We start from the raw sequence: 19,161 nt of genomic DNA on the forward strand, positions 1-19,161 counted from the left end.
CCGGGAATACAAAGAGGCGCGCAGCTTGTAGGATAAAATAAGCCTCTTACTCTCAGAGTTACTATACCACCACATTTAAGCTTTAATGTTATAAGGGCTGTTTAATCCGCTACAAATCATTTAAAAACTAAGCAGCATGGCTGATAGGGGAGAAGGTCAGTGATTATTATGAGACCTTACTACAACTTATATGCGCCAATTTCAGTGCATAATAGCATGCCGTGGCGACGGACGTTCGCGTCACTCGCTATCGATCATTAAAAGTAGGATGAAAAAAAAAACTAATAATGCAGTGAATGCTAATAAATAGAAAATGATTTTGTTTACTATTCGTTTTTACGCATATCCTAAAGCCGAGTGATAAAATACAATTTCAATGCCTAAAGTCGAAAATATTTGGTTTTTATTGAAATGTTTTACCCTTTTCTATGCACATGCATATGGCTATAATGGGTCAAGATATTATATTAACTGAATCAAAAGAGACAATTTTGAAACTTTATTTGTAAATTTTGTATAGATATTCCTTACTGTCTTTGTTTACAACACAAAGGAGCTGGATATGACGATGCCATTGAAGAGAGAGTTATCAATGAAGAATACAAGATTTGGAAGAAAAATACCCCATTTCTCTATGACTTGGTCATGACACATGCTTTAGAATGGCCTAGTTTAACAGCCCAATGGCTCCCAGATGTCAGCAAGTAAGATATTTATTAGCGCCTTTATCGTTTGATTATTTACTTTGTGCTCTTCTGTGCTGCAATGGTTCAAATCTATAATATATACCCTTTGTTTAGGCGTGATGATTATAGTGACACCCTCCTTTCTTGTTCTCACTAATCCACCCTTTGAACATTCAAAATCCGCATAGATACGTGGGAGCATTTGGATTTTGTTGATGAATATGAAGGAATTGAAGTAGTTTATCATTGATATGTGATTTTCCCCCAAAAGAGTTTGTAGATATGATACAAATGTTGTTGTAATTCTGTTATAATCATATGAGGAAAGTAGATTTTTAAATGACTAGGCCAGATAACTTCACAAGTCAAAAAATATTGACAGCACTTGCATGTGGTAAGATTAATACACACCCAATCAAGCCTCTACAAAAGATACAAATGGATTGAATTTACTCTGGTACTTACTTTGTATGATAAAACTCACATGTTTGGTCAAATGTCGCAGAGGGATCGTCGTACTGTGTCATGCGCACCATACCGTATTACTACAACTATTTGGTGCGTAGCATGACACTGCGCTTTCGGGTTACGATAACCCTGTTATATGATTTTTTTTACCCTATGATGTAGAGTACAATGATTTTTGTCCTCTTCTTAAGAAACATTTTTTGCCATAGGATACCTTCTAAAATTTCGCTCGAAATTCAAATTTGGCAGTCGGTGCGCTGAATGCATCGGAATAATAAATATGCCGATAGGCTATTTGCCGAAATCTCTCACACAACGCATGAAAGCGATACTATGCGCGATCTCTCTCAGGTGTTATTTGTTATTAGTAATTTTGAAAACAAAACCGGAAACGGATAGGTGATAAAATTTTAGGTGATGAAAAATTTGAAGTTCAGAAAATATATAGAAATACATACTAAAACATAGTTTTAAGTCTGTGTTTAGTAAGCTAAATTTGAAGGTAAGAACTCCCTACGGTACGTACTGCAAATAGTACATTGAAACGCTACATTTCATTGCAGATAATATCTACTAAACACCAAAGTTACTGTAGGTGACTATATATAATTATTGAGGTTAACATACCATTTTGTTACTAATTTCTAATATGTACAGCACGCAGGGTTGGCTTAGTTTAAACCAATGGTTTAAACTGAGCGTAAAACTTAAAGGTTTAAACCAGCTGAAAAACCCGGTTTTTTCGGTTTTGGTATTATTTTTTGTGAAAAACATAATATTTTAAGCTCCTAGCGGTTCATGTGCGGTAGAAATGCAATTATATGTAATTATCAGCTGTGGAAGTTTATTTAGGACGCAGTAGTAAATTGATGGCAGAGCTCAAGTTAAAACTACATGAAGTCCTAGCACAACAATGAATTAGTGAATTGCATTTTCAATTGCTTTTATCAAGTGATATAATGATCTCTTTAATGATGAAATATAAAAACCATGTGAAATATACTACTCCAATCATCGTCTCTAATAATGAGTGAATACTTTCTTAAGTCTGGCCAGTGAGAAAGGATTACTTATAATTAGAAATTAAAACAATAAAATCATTTTGGGCGAAAGCTTTCGCCCAAAATGATTTTATTGTTTGCAATTAAGTTTGCTAACTAATATTTCATTTATTGGGCACAAGCCAAAGTAGTTGGGTTGTTAGAATTCAGTTTATCAAGTTTTTTGTGTTTTGAAAAGTTAAAGTTCTGCCTCAAATTTTCAACATGCCTCACAAGCAGGATCCCGTTTGGCAGTTTTTCACTCGAACTGCAAAAGGCAAAGGTTTTGAGGCAAAATGTATTAGGTGTGCTGTCGTCGTAACGGGAGGTCACGCAGATAGGCTTGAAGCTCACGTAGCAAAATGTAAAACTGAAAACACCAATTTAGACAGGGATGCTAGTATTCAGGTGATGAAAGTTAAAGGTTGACTTGCAACAAAATTCAGATTATCGTTATTTGATATGAAAAGATTCACCATGTCTTACTCTGTTGTGTTGTAGGTGCAAAATATGTGGAAAGGTGATTACAAGCTCTTAAGAGCTCAAAAACGAACAAAAATTCACAGCCACACGAGACTGCCGTAGTTTGGATTCCCTTTCCAAAACGGCTCAAATGTGATGTAGTTGTGAGAGATGGTTTCTGTTTACACTTTCTTGCAACCTCATTCGTCGAAATATTTTCACAAATATACTTCACGCATTCAATAAAACTATGTCTATTGTTCTTACGCGTCTGTTTTATCGTCATCGTAATGCTGTCACTTTTAGCAGTGATATCTTATAACTTACCGTAAAAATTCGTTTAATTTTTTAGCCTTAGCTTGAAGGAGTACATATCATTGTCTAATAATCATGACGAGCCTGTTGGTCACTTGTGATAATCGAAAAGTGCTGCAGAAATTATTTGCGAAGTATTTGGTCACATGATCAGATTATGACTTACCAATTAGACCAGGCCGAAAGAAAACTGTAAAGTAGCGAGCATCTATATTTGATACGGGGTCTTCGGTAAAACCCGAAGTGTTTGTCATAAACTAGTGCTACGATAAGTTTTATATTGAGCTTTGTATTGGCCTTTCAATTCACGTGAGAACATACGTGACAAGACGATAACCAAATTTCGTGGTTATGTCATCGAAATAAAGAGATTCCAATCTACGGCACCTTTTCGTTTTTGAGCTTTTAAGAGATTGTAATCACGTTTCCACATATTTGGCACTTACAACTCAACAGAGTAAGACATGGTGAATCTTTTGATACCAAATAACTTTAATGTGAATTTTGTTGCAAGTCAACCTTTAAGTATCTGCCACTGCTCCAAACACTAGCAATGCATCTGCATTATGCTCTGCTCTACGCTACCATACGACTAATCACTTGGATTAAAACTCCTAGTCATACATAGAGTTGTATGTAAAATATTCACTTTATTTGATAAGGTTTCTGCTCTGTATTTCATCAATCATGTCTGATTAAAGACTCATTCCGAAATTTCCATATGTTTTCTCTCTTTTTCCCCATAACAACTCCCACAGTACCAGCTTTAACAGATTGTTCCACATATGTATGTTCAATACTCAATCATGCAGCTATCGTAAGTGATGTTAATTAGACTTAAAATTGCAAAAGCCTTGGTCAAATTATAAAAACCGGTTTAAACCATCAAAACCGCTTCAAGCCAAAAAAACCTGGTCTTTTCATAAAAACTGTAGTTTTTTCCAACCCTGGCGGCATGTATATAAAATTTTGATTTCTATAAAGAGGTGTTTGCATTAGATATTTACTATGGGTTTCTATACACCTTTATAGAAATTTTAGGCCTTATGATGCCAACACTGGAACGAATTAAAATCGTATGGTGAGGGTCCACTGTAAGAGTTTTTATCGTTAGTGCTGCCATTGACTGACTCTTGCGGCTTTAACTTACAATTCACCATAGAGTTTTTTGCAACGATTATATTTGCTTTCTGAATAAAGGTTCAATATGTTAGATAGCATTGTACATAGCTGATCTTGCTGGGCTTAATCTTGGTATCTAACGGCTGCATCAAGTGGTAACCATTTGTGCTGCTATTTGCCAGGCCTGCAGACAAAGATTATTCTGTACACAGACTGATTCTTGGCACTCACACATCTGATGAACAAAACCATCTTCTAATAGCCAGTGTACAGCTTCCTAATGACAATGTGCAGTTTGATGCTGCCCAGTATGACCATGATAAGGGAGGTGGGTATGTCACAGCATGCCTTCTGCTGTTATGTGTATTTAATTCGTTTAATATGTACCACCTTCTGATGTTGAACTTAGAACCTGTAGAAATGCATTTGAACACTGCTCAAAATAACCTAATATTTCTCACGGAAGCAAATTTTAACAAAACCGTTATGAGTGGGTTGTTACCACACTTAACCTTTTCAGGAATGTATTGATACAGTCTTACTGCTTTTTTCTGTCTATCAATACAATCAATATTATCTCTCTTTCGCAATAGCTAAAGCTCAGCGAGGTTTAATATCTGTTGAATTTTTGTTTGGTTTTTATAAACTTATTATGATAGAGCAAAAACGGAACATGCAGTTTCCTACTTGAGGTTCGGGCAGGTCCATTTTTTCATTTATTGTTACATATATGTATATGAAGTAGTCATACCTCGACGTACGAGCTTCTCGTCATTATGCTGTCAATATTCTCGTATCTCAAAGCAATATTTTCTAAATGGGTCTATCCATAATCACCATTGTTACAATTAGAGCAGAAATTTATTTATAAAATATTGGTATTGCATTTAAGATGATTTTAAATCAGATATATTCTTATAGAGCTCAACCAGCTCTTTCGAATGATGTATAATATGTAACACTAAAGTTAATTTTTACTGAGAAATCTTTTAGTTAGTGTGTCACTCGCGTTACATCAGAGAAATATGCCTTTTAAAGAGCTAGTCGCTTATCCTTGAAACTCTCTGATTTGGTGGGAAGCACAATTATTAAATCTTAATTGTCTTATTTTAAAGAAGCTGGCTGACATATGCACTAAAATTTATCCAGATATTAGTTGGTAGTTATGAACTACATGCTTGTAAACATGTCACCGCTGTTACATTCGATTGTCACCATCGTTACGCTTCTTATCTTCTGTAAACTTAAAAGTATTCAAGTTCACTGCAATGAAATCAATAATGGTATTAAAGCTTATGATTACAATATATATAGACAAGCCTTAACTTGAAATGTTTTTTATTGGTTCCAAGTATAAAATATAATAATATAGGCCTAATAGTAATAATACATGACAAACATGATTAAGCTTAAATAATGTAAGATGAAAAAATGAATATTGATCATGTAATCGTGAGAATGTATTAACAAAATGTTTTAGATCATTTTGCATGCTCTAAATCTTCTGTAAAACATTACTTTAGAGAGAGTAGGACAAGACAGTGACTTGGCTATGTGATGAAATTCTACCCATGCTATATTTTTGTATTAACAACGAAAGTGTTTTTTGGCTTCGCTCTTAAAAAAAAAACTGCACTTCAGTTTCGAGGGCATCTACACTTTTTACCACTCCTACATAATGCCTAGAAGTTTTTTTTTCCAGGCAGCAATGTTAGCACAAAATCACCTTTCAATAGGCTTGCTAGTTGTTTGATGGGTTCGGAATTGCGCTCACTTTTTGGGTCATTAATTGCATGGTCATCAGGATCAAAAGTAAAAATTTAAAACTTTTCAATGGCACACTTTTAATTTTCTATTTCTTTGTTTTATTTTATCTTTTCTCATCTCTGATTCCATCTTCCGACAGTGACAGTCCAACTGTCTTTGCTAGTTTATGGACAGTCTGGGCGACCTTTGCTGGAGCTGTTGAGAAGTGCTCGATCAATCTTTCCACAACCTTATCTTCAGATTGTGGTTTGCCAAATTGGGAAGTGGTTGCTACAGAAAATTAATTTAAACTTTAATAACTTTTTTTTTTACAAAATACTTGAAATATTAACTTGAAACATCCATAATGTATGCAGATATAGTAAAGCATTAAGTTTTTTGAAGAAAAAAAATGAATGTACCTACCTGGTGATTTTCCTTTCAAAAGTTTTTCCCGATCTCTGTAATGCTAAACTCTAATTCTTAATTTTTCTCGAGGTTCCTCCAATTGATCTTCTGTAAGTTGGGCTCTTCTTTTTGTTCTACTCTTTTGATTTTGACTAGGCAGTCAAATATTGAGTCTGTTGTTTTGAACATTGAAGTATTTTGTTACGATATTTACGCATCTGCTCTGCTGATGTTGTCATATTGTCTGATGTTAAAAGCAGAAATGACCAGCAGACTTTCCACCTAACAATATTCTGTTTCAAGCGCTTGTTACAAGTTACTCCCATGAGAAGACTTGATTAAATTTTGAAACATACTCAGTATCGGAGTCGCAAGTCTTAGTAATACATTTGTAAGGTAGCTACCGTTTGCTAACTTGCTAGAAGCTTGTTAAGTTCCCACAATGGCTTAAATTTACAATATAATGAGTAACTCATACATGAGAACATCAACAACACCACAAATTACTGTCAAATGTGAATTTCACTCAAATTAATCCTATAATCATATGAGTTGAGAGGTGTAACAATGGTGACAGTGTAACAGCGGTGATGCAAATTTCGGAAATATGTGCAACTTTGAGCAAAACTGAAATTAGTTAAAGGTACAGGGTATAAGGTTAGCGTTGAAAACAAATTACTACTAATTTTGAACTAATAATACAAGTGTAGCAGAAACTTATTGATGTTCCCTGTCACCATTGTTACTCAAAACATGCCAACTTATAAAAGAGCCCCACACCAATAGATCAGTGCACACAATACAATTTATGCATTAACGGGCAGCAAAGCCATTGTGAAATCCATTACAACTAGATATTTGTGTTCAGAGTAATATGTATACCATGTACAAGCATCTCTATCTTGTTATTATGGTTATAAAGTATTTTGTGCATATACACTAACTTTAGCTAACTATTAAAACACGATAGAGGAGCACTACCCCCACAATTATTTTCCATCTTAGGGTTTGGTATGTATACTTCATATGTGAAGCATTATTTTAATGAAATTACTGTTTTGAAATTTTGCCAAAAAATCCATTTATTCATGGATAGACCCATATGTAATAACTAAATACAAATTAATCTGTTCCCACAATATAAAAAACCACCTAAAACAGGATTTTTAGGTAGAAAACATTTTTTTTAATTGTATCAATTCACTACCTATACTCACAAAGTAACAAACACCTGTGAAATTGCTATGATATGCAATAAAATGTAACATTATTGCGTACAGTCCTGTATGAGTTCTTACCTTCGAGACAATTGTAGTGGCTAATGGTGGTGTAAGCGAGGCTTGATTGCAACGCGTTGGGTTAACTAGACTTTTATAACCCTACATAACATAAACCTTGAATTTAACTTAAATGAATTTAGCGTACTAAACACGCACTTAAAGGTAAGTTTTAATCTTTTCCTAAACTTGACTCCAATTTCGTTCTTTCTTTTTTTTATATTTTTATCATCTGTTTCTGGTTCGTGCTTTTCGTGGTTCTGGTTCGTGCTGGTTCGAAACCCTTTTTCAAACTGATTTGTCGAAAAAGACCGAGCGATGCTGTTTTCAAAAGCGGCTTCTAGCAAATTCTGCTAGCGTAATGTATACACTGAAACATCAGTTTGTTCTAAATTTAACAAAATAATCATCACTTAAAAGAAAGAGTAAATGAAGCAAAGGTAAGAATCTATAGCTCAGTATAGTGCTACGTATTGCAACGGGACAGTAAAAATGGCTATAATATTACAAATACCTGTCTGTAAAAACAAAGGATAGGAAGTGGTGGAGAACCATGATCACGCGAGGCATCCTTATAGGACATGGCATTTAGAGAGAGATGTTTGTAAATATTCACTATTTTTGTATACTCAGAAGTCTCCATTTGCAATTTGTATACCAATTCTTCACAACTGTAATATGATCAAATTGACTATATTAAGACCTGGTAATGCGGAAAGGTTGGATTCAATAGGAAAGCTAACGGAATGAGGCAACTTGTAATGTAGCAGGGTAGTAACTAGTAAGATAATAATGTGGTTGAACAGAATTTGTCTCGCCATTTTCATTAAAAGAGGATAATGCTAGCATGTCTGTTTGTCATAATAGGGTAACATTCTCATAGCTCTCTACTAATCGAAAACTTGAAATATTCAAGGTCAAATAAGGTTGGCATGCATCATTGAACATCTCATGTTAGATGGAAGAACTTTTGACTATCATTTAAAAACATGTTTATGTATACAAAACTGTCTTATAACCCAAGTAGCAAGGACATGTATCTATTTTTCCTCTAAAGGCTTACAGCATTCAAAACAAACAATATGGTGTGCACCTTTGTTGTAAAAGGCAGGATAGTTTTACCTTACTGACTAGTTTAAAGAAAAAACCATTTCTGTTAATTCCGTTACCTGTACAGGAGGTGGGATTCCTATTGAATTTCATCATCATCTCCTTTTTTGGAGCGATGTTGTTAGAATGGTGTTACTTTTAACAGTATTGCATGGAACCTTGGAACTTATCAATTATGTTTATTAACAGTTGTTCGTGCTTGATAATAGACTTGTAGCAAGAGTCATATGCATTATCCTATAATTCTTTAGTTTTGAGTGTGCTGCCATTTTTGAGGACTAACGTTTAAAATTTAGATGACACCATTTTAATATTACATCTCTTTTGGGCAATATAATCATAATTTTTCATTTTTTATCAATTTCATATAATGTTTTTGATGTTAGAAGAACAAAAAAAAACAGTTTTTGAAAAAAAATCTTGCGATGCAAGCTATGTTGGCTGTTGGCCACTGTTCCAATACGTTTCCCCATCTAGTTGCCACATTATCTTGTTCTGGATCCCACTGTGGCAGATAATTATAACGCAAGGTTAAAGCAGATTCCACAAACGCCTAAATAATGTCTTGAGCTGTATTTATGCATCCCTCGTCGACTTTCGGTTTTAGAATTACACTAATTGGCTTGCGCGTACATTTTGTGGAGTTGGCTGTCAAAAGATTCTTCCTTCACACCAATAAATGAGCATTTTGAAAAATTGTCCATACAGAATAGTCAACTGTTTATACACCAACACGCACTCTGCATTGATGAATATTGGTTTGAGGGAATAATTGTTAGATCTAGTTACAATAAAATAACCAATTTTAATGTAATTATTTAGAATCACCTCTGTATTCACTCGACATTGTGCCAAAAAATCACAAATCTTTTTATCAGTTTTCAAAACTTGAACTTGTTGTAAAACTTTATTTGGTACAAATAAGTATTATTAACCCTTTGCACCATGGCCATCCTTGTCAATGTGTGTCACTATCCCTGGGCAATTTGTCCAACAATAGGAAGTTTTAAAACTTATTAAATATACCTAAACATGCTCATAATCCAATGATATTTGGTAAAACGGCGGTAAAAAAGTCCAACAATACAAAGCTAATGTCATCAAATATATAAAAAAAATGTATTACAGTACTTCGGGCTAAAACCATAAAAATTCGTGCGATTTTAAAAACTTCAAAAATTCTTTGAAGTGGCATCATATCAATCGAGCACGTTCATCATTGTTTTATGAACCAAAACAATCTGTAAAATTATAAGTTGTATCATATAATTTTTTATTTGCATCACAATCATCTATCACATATCAAATAACGAGTCATATTAATTTTTTTCACGATATCGTCCCATTACAATTGTTATTATAACAAAGGAAGTAGATAAAGATATTTAAAAACGGTTGAAAATGAAAGTAAGATTTCTAGTCCAACTCCCTTCACAAAAATTAATTTGATTGGTTCACACTGTTACTTAGAAACAGCGTATGTACGCAGAGTCATGTGGATACCATTATTCCTGCCATTAGGGTTTTTGACACACCCTATGCAATGCCGGAATAGGGCCTACAAGCCATCAGGGTTAAAACCACAAACTAATGTTACCTGTCGCTTTTAATGTAATAAAAATTTGTGCTGTTAACCTTTCAGTGATTATCAAGTAGGTTCTGCCCATCCATATACTTGCAAAGTGCAAGGCAATATTATTAGCTACCATGGACAGCTGTTGACTAGGCCATTGCTCAATCTTTTTAGAGTTTGGTGGATTTGGCTCCGTCAGTGGTAAAATAGAGATTGAGATAAAGATCAACCATGAGGGGGAAGTGAACCGAGCCCGCTCCATGCCACAGAACCCAACTATTATAGCCACAAAGACTCCTAGCAGTGACGTGCTTGTTTTTGATTACACAAAACACCCATCTAAGCCAGGTAGGTCAACTACCCATTGGTTCGTTTCACTCCTCAGAGCTAAAATTAAACGTCTACTCGTCGACAATTTGTGATTAAATTTCAGCCCACTTATCTGATAACTGTTTGGTGTATTGCAAGTTGAATCCGAACAACTTCGATTTTTCATGAAGCGTCATCTTGGTTTATGTAATAGCAAACAAGTTACTGCTTTTTAACATTTATAGATTTCCCATTTACAATCATGAAAGTTACATAGCATGCCAATGATCTGGTAGGAAAACAGGCTTCCTTTGCTTCAACCTTCACAAAAATGTTTCTAACCCTTAATAACGTTTCAAAATATGACTAAAGCTCATCAACTATATAAAGATGAAGACTCTGGTCTTCATTTGCGGTGACAAAGACTATTTTGTTGCACTACTCTACTGCTAGTTATAAATCATCTATTTTGTTGCACTACTTTACTGCTAGTTATAAATCATTTATCAACTGTTTAGGTAGAGCTGCGTGGTGATTGCAGTCGTGATCTTCGAGTTGGTCTGAGAAAGTGACCTATTTTAGATGAAAGAAAACACGTACCTCAAACTCCGTGACACTCGTTTAAGCGGGTTCTAAAGTTGTTTGAAAAAGATCGCTGTTCTCAAAGTGAAACTATGTAAATATGTATGTTTATACTTACATTCAATGCACCATGGTTAAAAATACAATTCGGTAAAATAATGTGTTTTCTTTGCATTTTGTCATTAAATTTGTTTTATGGCGGTACTGATCAGCCATTACAGCGATAAGAGAGCTGAGAGAACATTTCTATCTTACTTTACATCTTATGTAACCTTACTGTAAACAATGGGTTTACTTGCTCTATTCTTGTTAGCATTTATACTTTCAGTCCTACTAGGAGGTCATGGTTGGGCGGTTTTACTGTAAGTTTAACTGGTAACGCACTGCCGATACACAAGAAGAGTGTTTTGATCTGGCCATCGTTATACTCCGTTGCTAGTGGCTATGGTTTTGTTAGACTTAACTTTTTTGTGTATGTCTTTTTATATCTTTTCAATTCCGCTCGATCACAGTGGTTTGACACGTCCCAAAGTTGCACAATTCAGTTGTTGTAAAGGCTACTCTTTCCTGTAATCTGTGTTTTATGTCTAGAAACAATTTGAATACTCATTAAAAAACTTTTTTTTCGATGGATGTGAGTGTTATACTTTTTTAACCGTAAAATATTGTAAAGTATTTAAAATAGACACTATAATAAAAAAATGATAGCGATAATAGATTTGGTAGTTGAATTTTATTCCACTGCAATGTAATTCCACTAGTAAAGCAGTCAACTTCAAGAAACTTCTCTTGTCATTGGCCTCTAAACCATGGCACTGCTTACAAGGCTTTGCCATACACAAAATCGAGTTTGTATTTTAAGATTTGACTTATTGCCTAGAATTAAATTTAATGACTTTAGTAACGCATTTACAATTTTTTTAATAAGAATTCACCTCGGTATTATCATAACTCATTTCGTCTTTCCAGCCTTGTTGTGATGGCGACATCACAATAAAAAAAGAATTACAATCTCGCAAAGAAGTTGACACCGAAGTGCAAGCGTTCGGTTATCACGTTTTCAGGTTTAAGCTTGTCTATTTTACATGGTGTTGCTCTGTAGTCTACCTGTGGGAGCCGGTAGTCTACATGATGTTGGTCTGTAGTCTACCTGTGAGAGCCGGTAGTCTACATGATGTTGGTCTGTAGTCTAACTGTGAGAGCCGGTAGTCTACATGATGTTGGTCTGTAGTCTACCTGTGAGAGCCGGTAGTCTACATGGTGTTGGTCTGTAGTCTACCTGTGAGAGCCGGTAGTCTACATGATGTTGGTCTGTAGTCTACCTGTGAGAGTCGGTAGTCTACATGATGTTGGTCTGCAGTCTACCTGTGAGAGCCGGTAGTCTACATGATGTTGGTCTGTAGTCTACCTGTCAGAGCCGGTAGTCTACATGGTGTTGTTCTGTAGTCCACCTAGTTTGCTCTGTAGTTTCTTTAGTGTGGGTCTGTAGTCCACCATTGGTCGATGGTGTACATGGTGTAAGACTGTAATCTGACCTAGTAACAGAGGTATGATAAGTCGCTATGTTAGTAAGATCAGAGGAATAATCTTTCTAGAGCCTAATGGCGACTGTCAGCCAGAACTTCGACTCACCGGTCACCAGAAGGAGGGATATGGTCTTTCGTGGAACCCAAATCATGATGGAAACTTGTTAAGCGCTTCAGATGATCACGTAAGTAGTTAATAGAGGAGTACAAAACTCTCATCATTGCTTGTCACATCCGTAGCCTAGAAGTCAGTCTACTGGCTCAGTCTTACTCGCCCAGCATTTAATTTGTAGACAATATGTCTGTGGAATGTAAACGCAGCCCCAGCGGAGGCAAGGACGCTCGAGGCCAGCAGGATATTCACAGGGCACAAGTCAGTAGTTGAGGATGTAGCCTGGCACCTTTTGCATGAGACCATATTTGGTTCAGTCGCCGATGACCAGAAGCTAATGATGTGAGTTAAATTATGAGGGAACTGAATTGTTATTCAAAAATCAGTGACAGGTTCATTAATCAATATTTGTTTATGGATTAGTAAGATTTGTGTTCTCTTACTAATTGATGTGACGCAAATCTTTCACGTAAAATATTATTTAAGGGATTTTACATAAAGACACTAGCAGTAGGTGTTCTTTAGGAACAAACAGACTCAAGTATGCAACGATTGTCCGGTACTTTTTGGTCAAATGTCGAAAAGTTGGCTAGCTATTTTGATGTGTAATATTATAAGAATCTGCTATGATCTAGTCATTAGTTGACTTCTTTTCCTAGAGATATTGGTGATGGAGCTGAGGTGTAACCTATCCTTGTATTAAATGTGCATAATTTAACATCAGTTTGTTTGAGTTGGTCCTCTCACTCAGCACAAATACGTAAATTTTTATATTTAGGACCTGTCCCAACCAAATCACTTAAACATAGCAATTGTGTTTTGAGTTATTACATCGTTTAGTTGTAGGTTTTCACTTATAATTACCTGTATGAATGAATTAGCTTTCTAAATTGAAAATTGACAATTTAAAACAAAAAACAATCGAAGATCTTAACTCAGACCATTTCGTACATCTCCGAGATTTCTGTGCTCCTTTCGCTATTTCTAAAATCCATCTATAAACATTTGTCAAAATGTGAAGATTTCTCATGAGCTTAACAGTCGTCCTACAATGATGAGTTAGATACTAAATCTTTTTGCTTTGCACCTTTTATATTATTCAGCATTTGATATTCAGCATTCTAATATAAAATAATAGTTTGTAATTTGGCTTGAAATATGGAACATTAGCTCCTATTGAAAGATATGACATCGTCGGAGAGGTCGCAGTTAACACACGGTTGTTGTTAATAATTCATCCTGAGTTAGCTCAACCCTTTTATAGACTGTGGACACTGTAGCAGTAGACTGTGGACTTGCACTAGTTGCTCTTAGCCTGATCATTGTTATTATCACATACATTAACTCTTGTGCTTTCATCGTGCTCAGCTGGGATTCAAGATCGAATGACTCTTCAAAGGCGAGTCACATTGTGGATGCACACAACGCCGAGGTAAACTGTCTCTCCTTCAACCCATACAGTGAATACATTCTAGCCACTGGAAGCGCTGATAGAACTGTTGCACTGTGGGATCTTCGAAATCTCCAAATGAAATTGCATTCATTCGAGTCGCACAAGGATGAGATATTTCAGGTATTGTCTTTTGTTTTAAGTTCTTGTTTGATAGATAAATTTACTTTAAGGAAGCAATTTTTCTGTCATAGCGCTTCCAGGTCTCATTGATATCACTGGGCATCTCTCCGGGAGTTTTTTCCGAACTACTGAGTATTTAACTTTTTCAACGCCTGACTGTTTCAATCCTTTTTTTATCTTCTTACAGGATCATTTTTAGTTTGTTGTCAGAGTGTTAAGATAAAGCTAGGCACTAATTCTCTACTAATAATGTGTGTTGTTGGTCTCATCGAATGTAAATCTTTGTGTATTGAATAATTAATTGGTCGCTGCTTCATTTGGAAATGTCATAATATTTTTGCCCAAACTTTGTAAATGATGGTTTCGTCCTATATCTAATTTTGCTATTTTTATTTGCTCTAATCTACAGTTGGATTCCTTACTTTATTTCCTAAGTTTTGTGACAGTTTTGTAAATAACGACCAGTTGTTATGGCTGTGTCTGTCAGTGCTGGTCCAAGTATGAAATAGTGAAATGAGTGACAGCATCCAGTGTTCCTGCTGGTTTTATCAATTTTATTAGTATTTGTTTTATGTAATCTTTTGTTTTTGGTTATTTCCTGAACTATTTATCGTCATTTTGATATGATAGAAATTATGGTAGTTTTTATGCTGGTCAAGGTCGTTTGTGCATTGTCAACATACGTTTCTGTTCGAAATGGTAATTTTTGTGAGACGTTCAAGTAGAACATTTCACAAGGCTAATTTTTATATTGTAAGGCTAATATTGTTGTGTCTATAGCCATATAGCTCCTAAAATCTTTATAACAAGCTTTGTCATAAGCTGTGTAAAATAATTTTAATATTTTGTACCTTTTTATAGTGGCCATAATGTAGTAGTTATGATGCGAGATGAGAAGGTATAGTTTTGCAAAAAGATAAATTTTTGCTGAGCAGGTTAGTATAATGTATTTATGTTAGATGAAATTTTACTTTAGTAACTTGAAAAAATTAAATATAAACCATTTCTGCCAATATTTTAAATTTCCAACGTAGGCTGAATTTTTTTTTAATTTTAAACTTTGTTCTCTGCAACAAAGGTCTTCTTAGTTTGCTAGTCTAACTTATGATATAGTTGGACTAATGAGATCAAATGAAATATAGAAAGATTAGTTAGTTCAAAGTGGACGTTCTGAAAAGACTAAAATATGCTAATATGAGATTTGTCTGCACATTTCTCATTACTAGTTGAGCAGCTGTTGTATAAATTGTTTGCGCCAAAGAGAGCAGGTGCATGTGGAATCATTAACCAAATTTGAATATTTTTGTGGGTTGTGAGGACTTCTCCCGTTCATAGTAGCCCAAAAGAGCATTCGGTGTATTTACAAGATGTTGATACTGCAATTCTTGTATAAGTGGATCTCAATTGATATCACGGTATAGCTACTGTACTAATGTATATATTGTACACAGGTGCAATGGAGCCCCCACAATGAAACTATTCTCGCTTCAAGTGGCACTGACCGCAGGCTACACGTCTGGGATCTGAGCAAGATAGGAGAGGAACAGACTGCAGAGGATGCTGAGGATGGTCCTCCTGAGTTACTCTTTATTCATGGTGTGCATCTCCTTTTCTACATCATTGTCCCTTCTCTAATTTTATTCAACTTTCCAGAATTTATAGATAAACTGAGCTTCATTTCTGCATCTTCCGTTTAATGACTAGTGCTGGTTTCAATAATCTTCAATAGCAGCCTCGTCACCCCCTTCCATTCAATAGTTTGATGGCGACATTTGAAGTTTATCCATGCAGTTGAAATTATGATTCGTAATCCTTGTAGTCCTATTGCTTTGTGGCACTGCCTCAGCTGATGCGTTCGTAAAGTTTTCATCCAGGAGCTTACAACTCCCTGTCATGATAGGTTGAGTTCAAAGTAACTGGCTAACATTCGCAGTAGTATAATTTATTAGCTTTATACACATGGACAAATCATATAAATTTAGCATTAATTTAAATTTTTACCCTATCAAAGAGGAAATTATTATTTTACTTTTGATATGGTAAAAAAATTTAATTGCTCACAAATTTGTTACCTTATTAATCAAGCTTATGACTATCGTATGTAGCTGTGAGAGTGTGTCCAATTTCTATCACAAGCTAGGTATGGTTAGGTGCACCATTCAAAAGCAGCTGGCTAGGTATGGCTCGCAAATGCCTAGGTATGACTCACAGCTCTATAAAACGGCTAGTAATTCCAACAGCACTAGCTGATATGGCTAGGTTCGCAAACCTAACACATCTAGCTAGCGTAGCTAGCAACAACTGACATAACATACTCAACCGCAACAAAGTTTTATTTTGTCACTTCAGGAGGACACACCGCTAAGATCTCAGACTTCTCATGGAACCCTACCGAGTCATGGGTTATCTGCAGTGTCAGTGAGGATAATATTATGCAAGTCTGGCAGATGGTAAGTATTTACCTAGGTTTCTGTTAAGAATGTCTTGCTTATACATGGGATCCTCGACTGCGATGTTGGTACGTTCTTAACTCTCTCACTACTGCATTAAATTCTGACCAAATGATTATTCTGACCGAATTAATTCAAACATGTTTTTGAAAAATCGATATACCGACAGTATGTAAGCAATATCTCAAGAGGCAAAAGTGATATCGTTTTACTGTCAAATGCACCTTATTCAGAACCAAATTGTTCTGAATAAGGTGAAAACGAGATGTTGCTTTCTTCAAATTTGTATAGTGAATCCCACTCCCGCAAAATTTCTGACGCCTTCTTTGCTTTGATTGAACACGGTGTGTTTCTTATTGCCACGACGATAACGATCTGGTTTTCCAATTTTCAAAAATAATTAATGGAATTGCTGAACCAAAAGATTTTCTATTGGTTGCACGTGATTGGCAACAAGGTTGTTTCATTAGAGACAAATGTTGATAGGTCTAGCTAATGTGTGGGCTTCGTAACGAAAAGAAAAGTGAAACCCTATTGATAAGCTGATACATCGGCTTACGGTCTGTACTTATATAACCGTGAAAGCCGATACATCTCTTTTGCTACAGTAAGCCGATACATCGGCTCACTGCAGCGAAAGAGTTAAAAAGCGATGTAACGCGATTTTTACTATAAGTCCTAAACATCCTGAATAAATGATGGCCTTATTTTTTATGATACATTACCATTAGAATCTGCCTTGTGCTTGGTGTCACAATGAAGGTCAGTGTATAAGAAAACCTTACAGGTGATCGAGTGAAAACCGGCAAACAACCAAAATGGTGTATCGCTAAAACTTTGTGACGCACTGATGTTGTCTTGTTCCACCACAAGCATAACAAACCATGTTCATACTAGTTCACCATGGTTAGCATTGCTCATGTTGTAAGCAATGCTAAGATGGAACTAGGCTAAATATTATTTTGAATATTTTCATAGGGTGTGTTCGTAGCCTCAAAACTATGCGAGTCAAGACAGTTGTAACCCGAGGACTCCTTGTAGTTCATAAAGCACTCTTGTGCACTACTCTGCGATATTGCCAGATGTAAAAAACTGACATATTTTTGATAGCATTGAAGCCAATCCTAGATAGATGTAAAATTTGGTAAAATCCTGCTTCAACATAAGTGTTATTTCACACTATTTTTTCTTCTCTTCGAGTTCATATTTTATTACCTCTCGAGTAAAAGTCTAGTAGATTGTCCGGATGCGCGGTAGCACTGCTTTACTTGTATATGAATCAAAGTTTATTGTAGTACCAATACTTTATATAATAGACCAAAATTTTCTGCTGAGACTGCAATTTGAGAGATTGTTTATTTTTGTGTGTAATGCACACAATATTATGTAGGCTGAGAACATATATAATGACGAGGAGGCGGATATACCGGCGAGTGAGTTGGAAGCTAATAACTAAATGTATGGCTAAGAGGAAGTTGACCAGTGAACAAAAATCTCATTGGAGAGAAGTTCACTTTCAAGATTGATGAAGGAAAATTTGTATAGTATGTGAGCAGGATGTACAGGAAGCTTGATCTTACGTGTATGATGTACATATTTATATCTTTATTCCAAGAAATGCTCTAACATAGCAACATTTCATGTAACTCGTTACTTCATATTACACAATAAAATTGTTGGTGGAATATAAATTATATATTTCTATGCACCTCAAGAGATGCTCATCAGCAGAGCGCGACATCATTAAAAACCACAGTTCAGAACTGATCCTAGGCTCTAACCTGATTATCAAGAAGAAATATGTACAAAACTATATAATATAGAAAATATGACCATAACAGGTGAGCGAATTATAGAAGTTCAAATAATTTGCTAGCTACATATACAAGTTTCTACACACTCACTTAGACCTACCATACAGTCACTTTGTGAGACAAGAAACAAAAATGAAAATTTTAAAAGGTATGGAATAAATACAATAGTAGTAAGAATAAATCAGCTAAAATGGCACAGACAAACTTTCTCAATTGATATCTCCTATAATGATGTGACAATTATCCAAAAGCTTTGTCAACTATTAAACTGCCCTGATAAAGCCATACAACATGTCCAATAAAAATACTGGCATCAGAATTGAAAGTTACCATTGAACCAAACATACACGCGAGATAGCATGCATCTTCAGTAATGTCTACGCAACTAAAAGACAGTAAGAGAACAGGCAGCAAAATAAGTTTGGCAGCGGTGATATAGCTAGCAGGATGGCATCATATCATTCCTACAAACAGGAAAGAATGGTGCAAGCATGCTGATAGCAAGAAATTAATGTTTAGTCAAGACACACCAAAAATAGTAGAGACAACGTTGGGATATAGACAACAGAAAATTTTAGGAGCAGCGAA

The 19,161-nt window shown here is 35.3% G+C and overlaps 2 protein-coding genes across 2 annotated transcripts in view; one reads left to right on the forward strand and one right to left on the reverse strand.

The window, feature by feature from the left end:
- LOC137405485 (chromatin assembly factor 1 p55 subunit) lies at positions 1-18,448 on the forward strand. The gene is made up of 10 exons (XM_068091763.1): positions 1-155; positions 554-704; positions 4,276-4,421; positions 10,382-10,555; positions 12,694-12,809; positions 12,918-13,078; positions 14,105-14,309; positions 15,761-15,905; positions 16,659-16,759; positions 18,150-18,448. Exons 1-10 carry the CDS (start codon positions 137-139, stop codon positions 18,213-18,215), a joined length of 1,284 nt encoding a protein of 427 aa, XP_067947864.1. The 5' UTR covers positions 1-136; the 3' UTR covers positions 18,216-18,448.
- The window catches only part of LOC137405484 (TGF-beta-activated kinase 1 and MAP3K7-binding protein 3-like), a 14,895-nt gene continuing 14,173 nt past the window's right edge, over positions 18,440-19,161 (reverse strand). Inside the window, exon 7 of the mRNA XM_068091762.1 lies at positions 18,440-19,037. Coding sequence (XP_067947863.1) covers positions 19,027-19,037 — 11 coding nt within the window. The 3' untranslated portion in view covers positions 18,440-19,026. The remainder of the gene's footprint in view (positions 19,038-19,161) is intronic.

Source organism: Watersipora subatra, chromosome 9 (assembly GCF_963576615.1).
Source record: "Watersipora subatra chromosome 9, tzWatSuba1.1, whole genome shotgun sequence".
Lineage (NCBI taxonomy): Eukaryota > Metazoa > Bryozoa > Gymnolaemata > Cheilostomatida > Watersiporidae > Watersipora > Watersipora subatra.

Excerpts from the sequence above, each read along its gene's own strand:
- LOC137405485 (XM_068091763.1), top strand. Across the intron at positions 4,422-10,381 it reads GTATGACCATGATAAGGGAG|AGTTTGGTGGATTTGGCTCC; the intron begins GTGGGTATGTCA and ends CAATCTTTTTAG. Across the intron at positions 14,310-15,760 it reads ACAAGGATGAGATATTTCAG|GTGCAATGGAGCCCCCACAA; the intron begins GTATTGTCTTTT and ends TATTGTACACAG.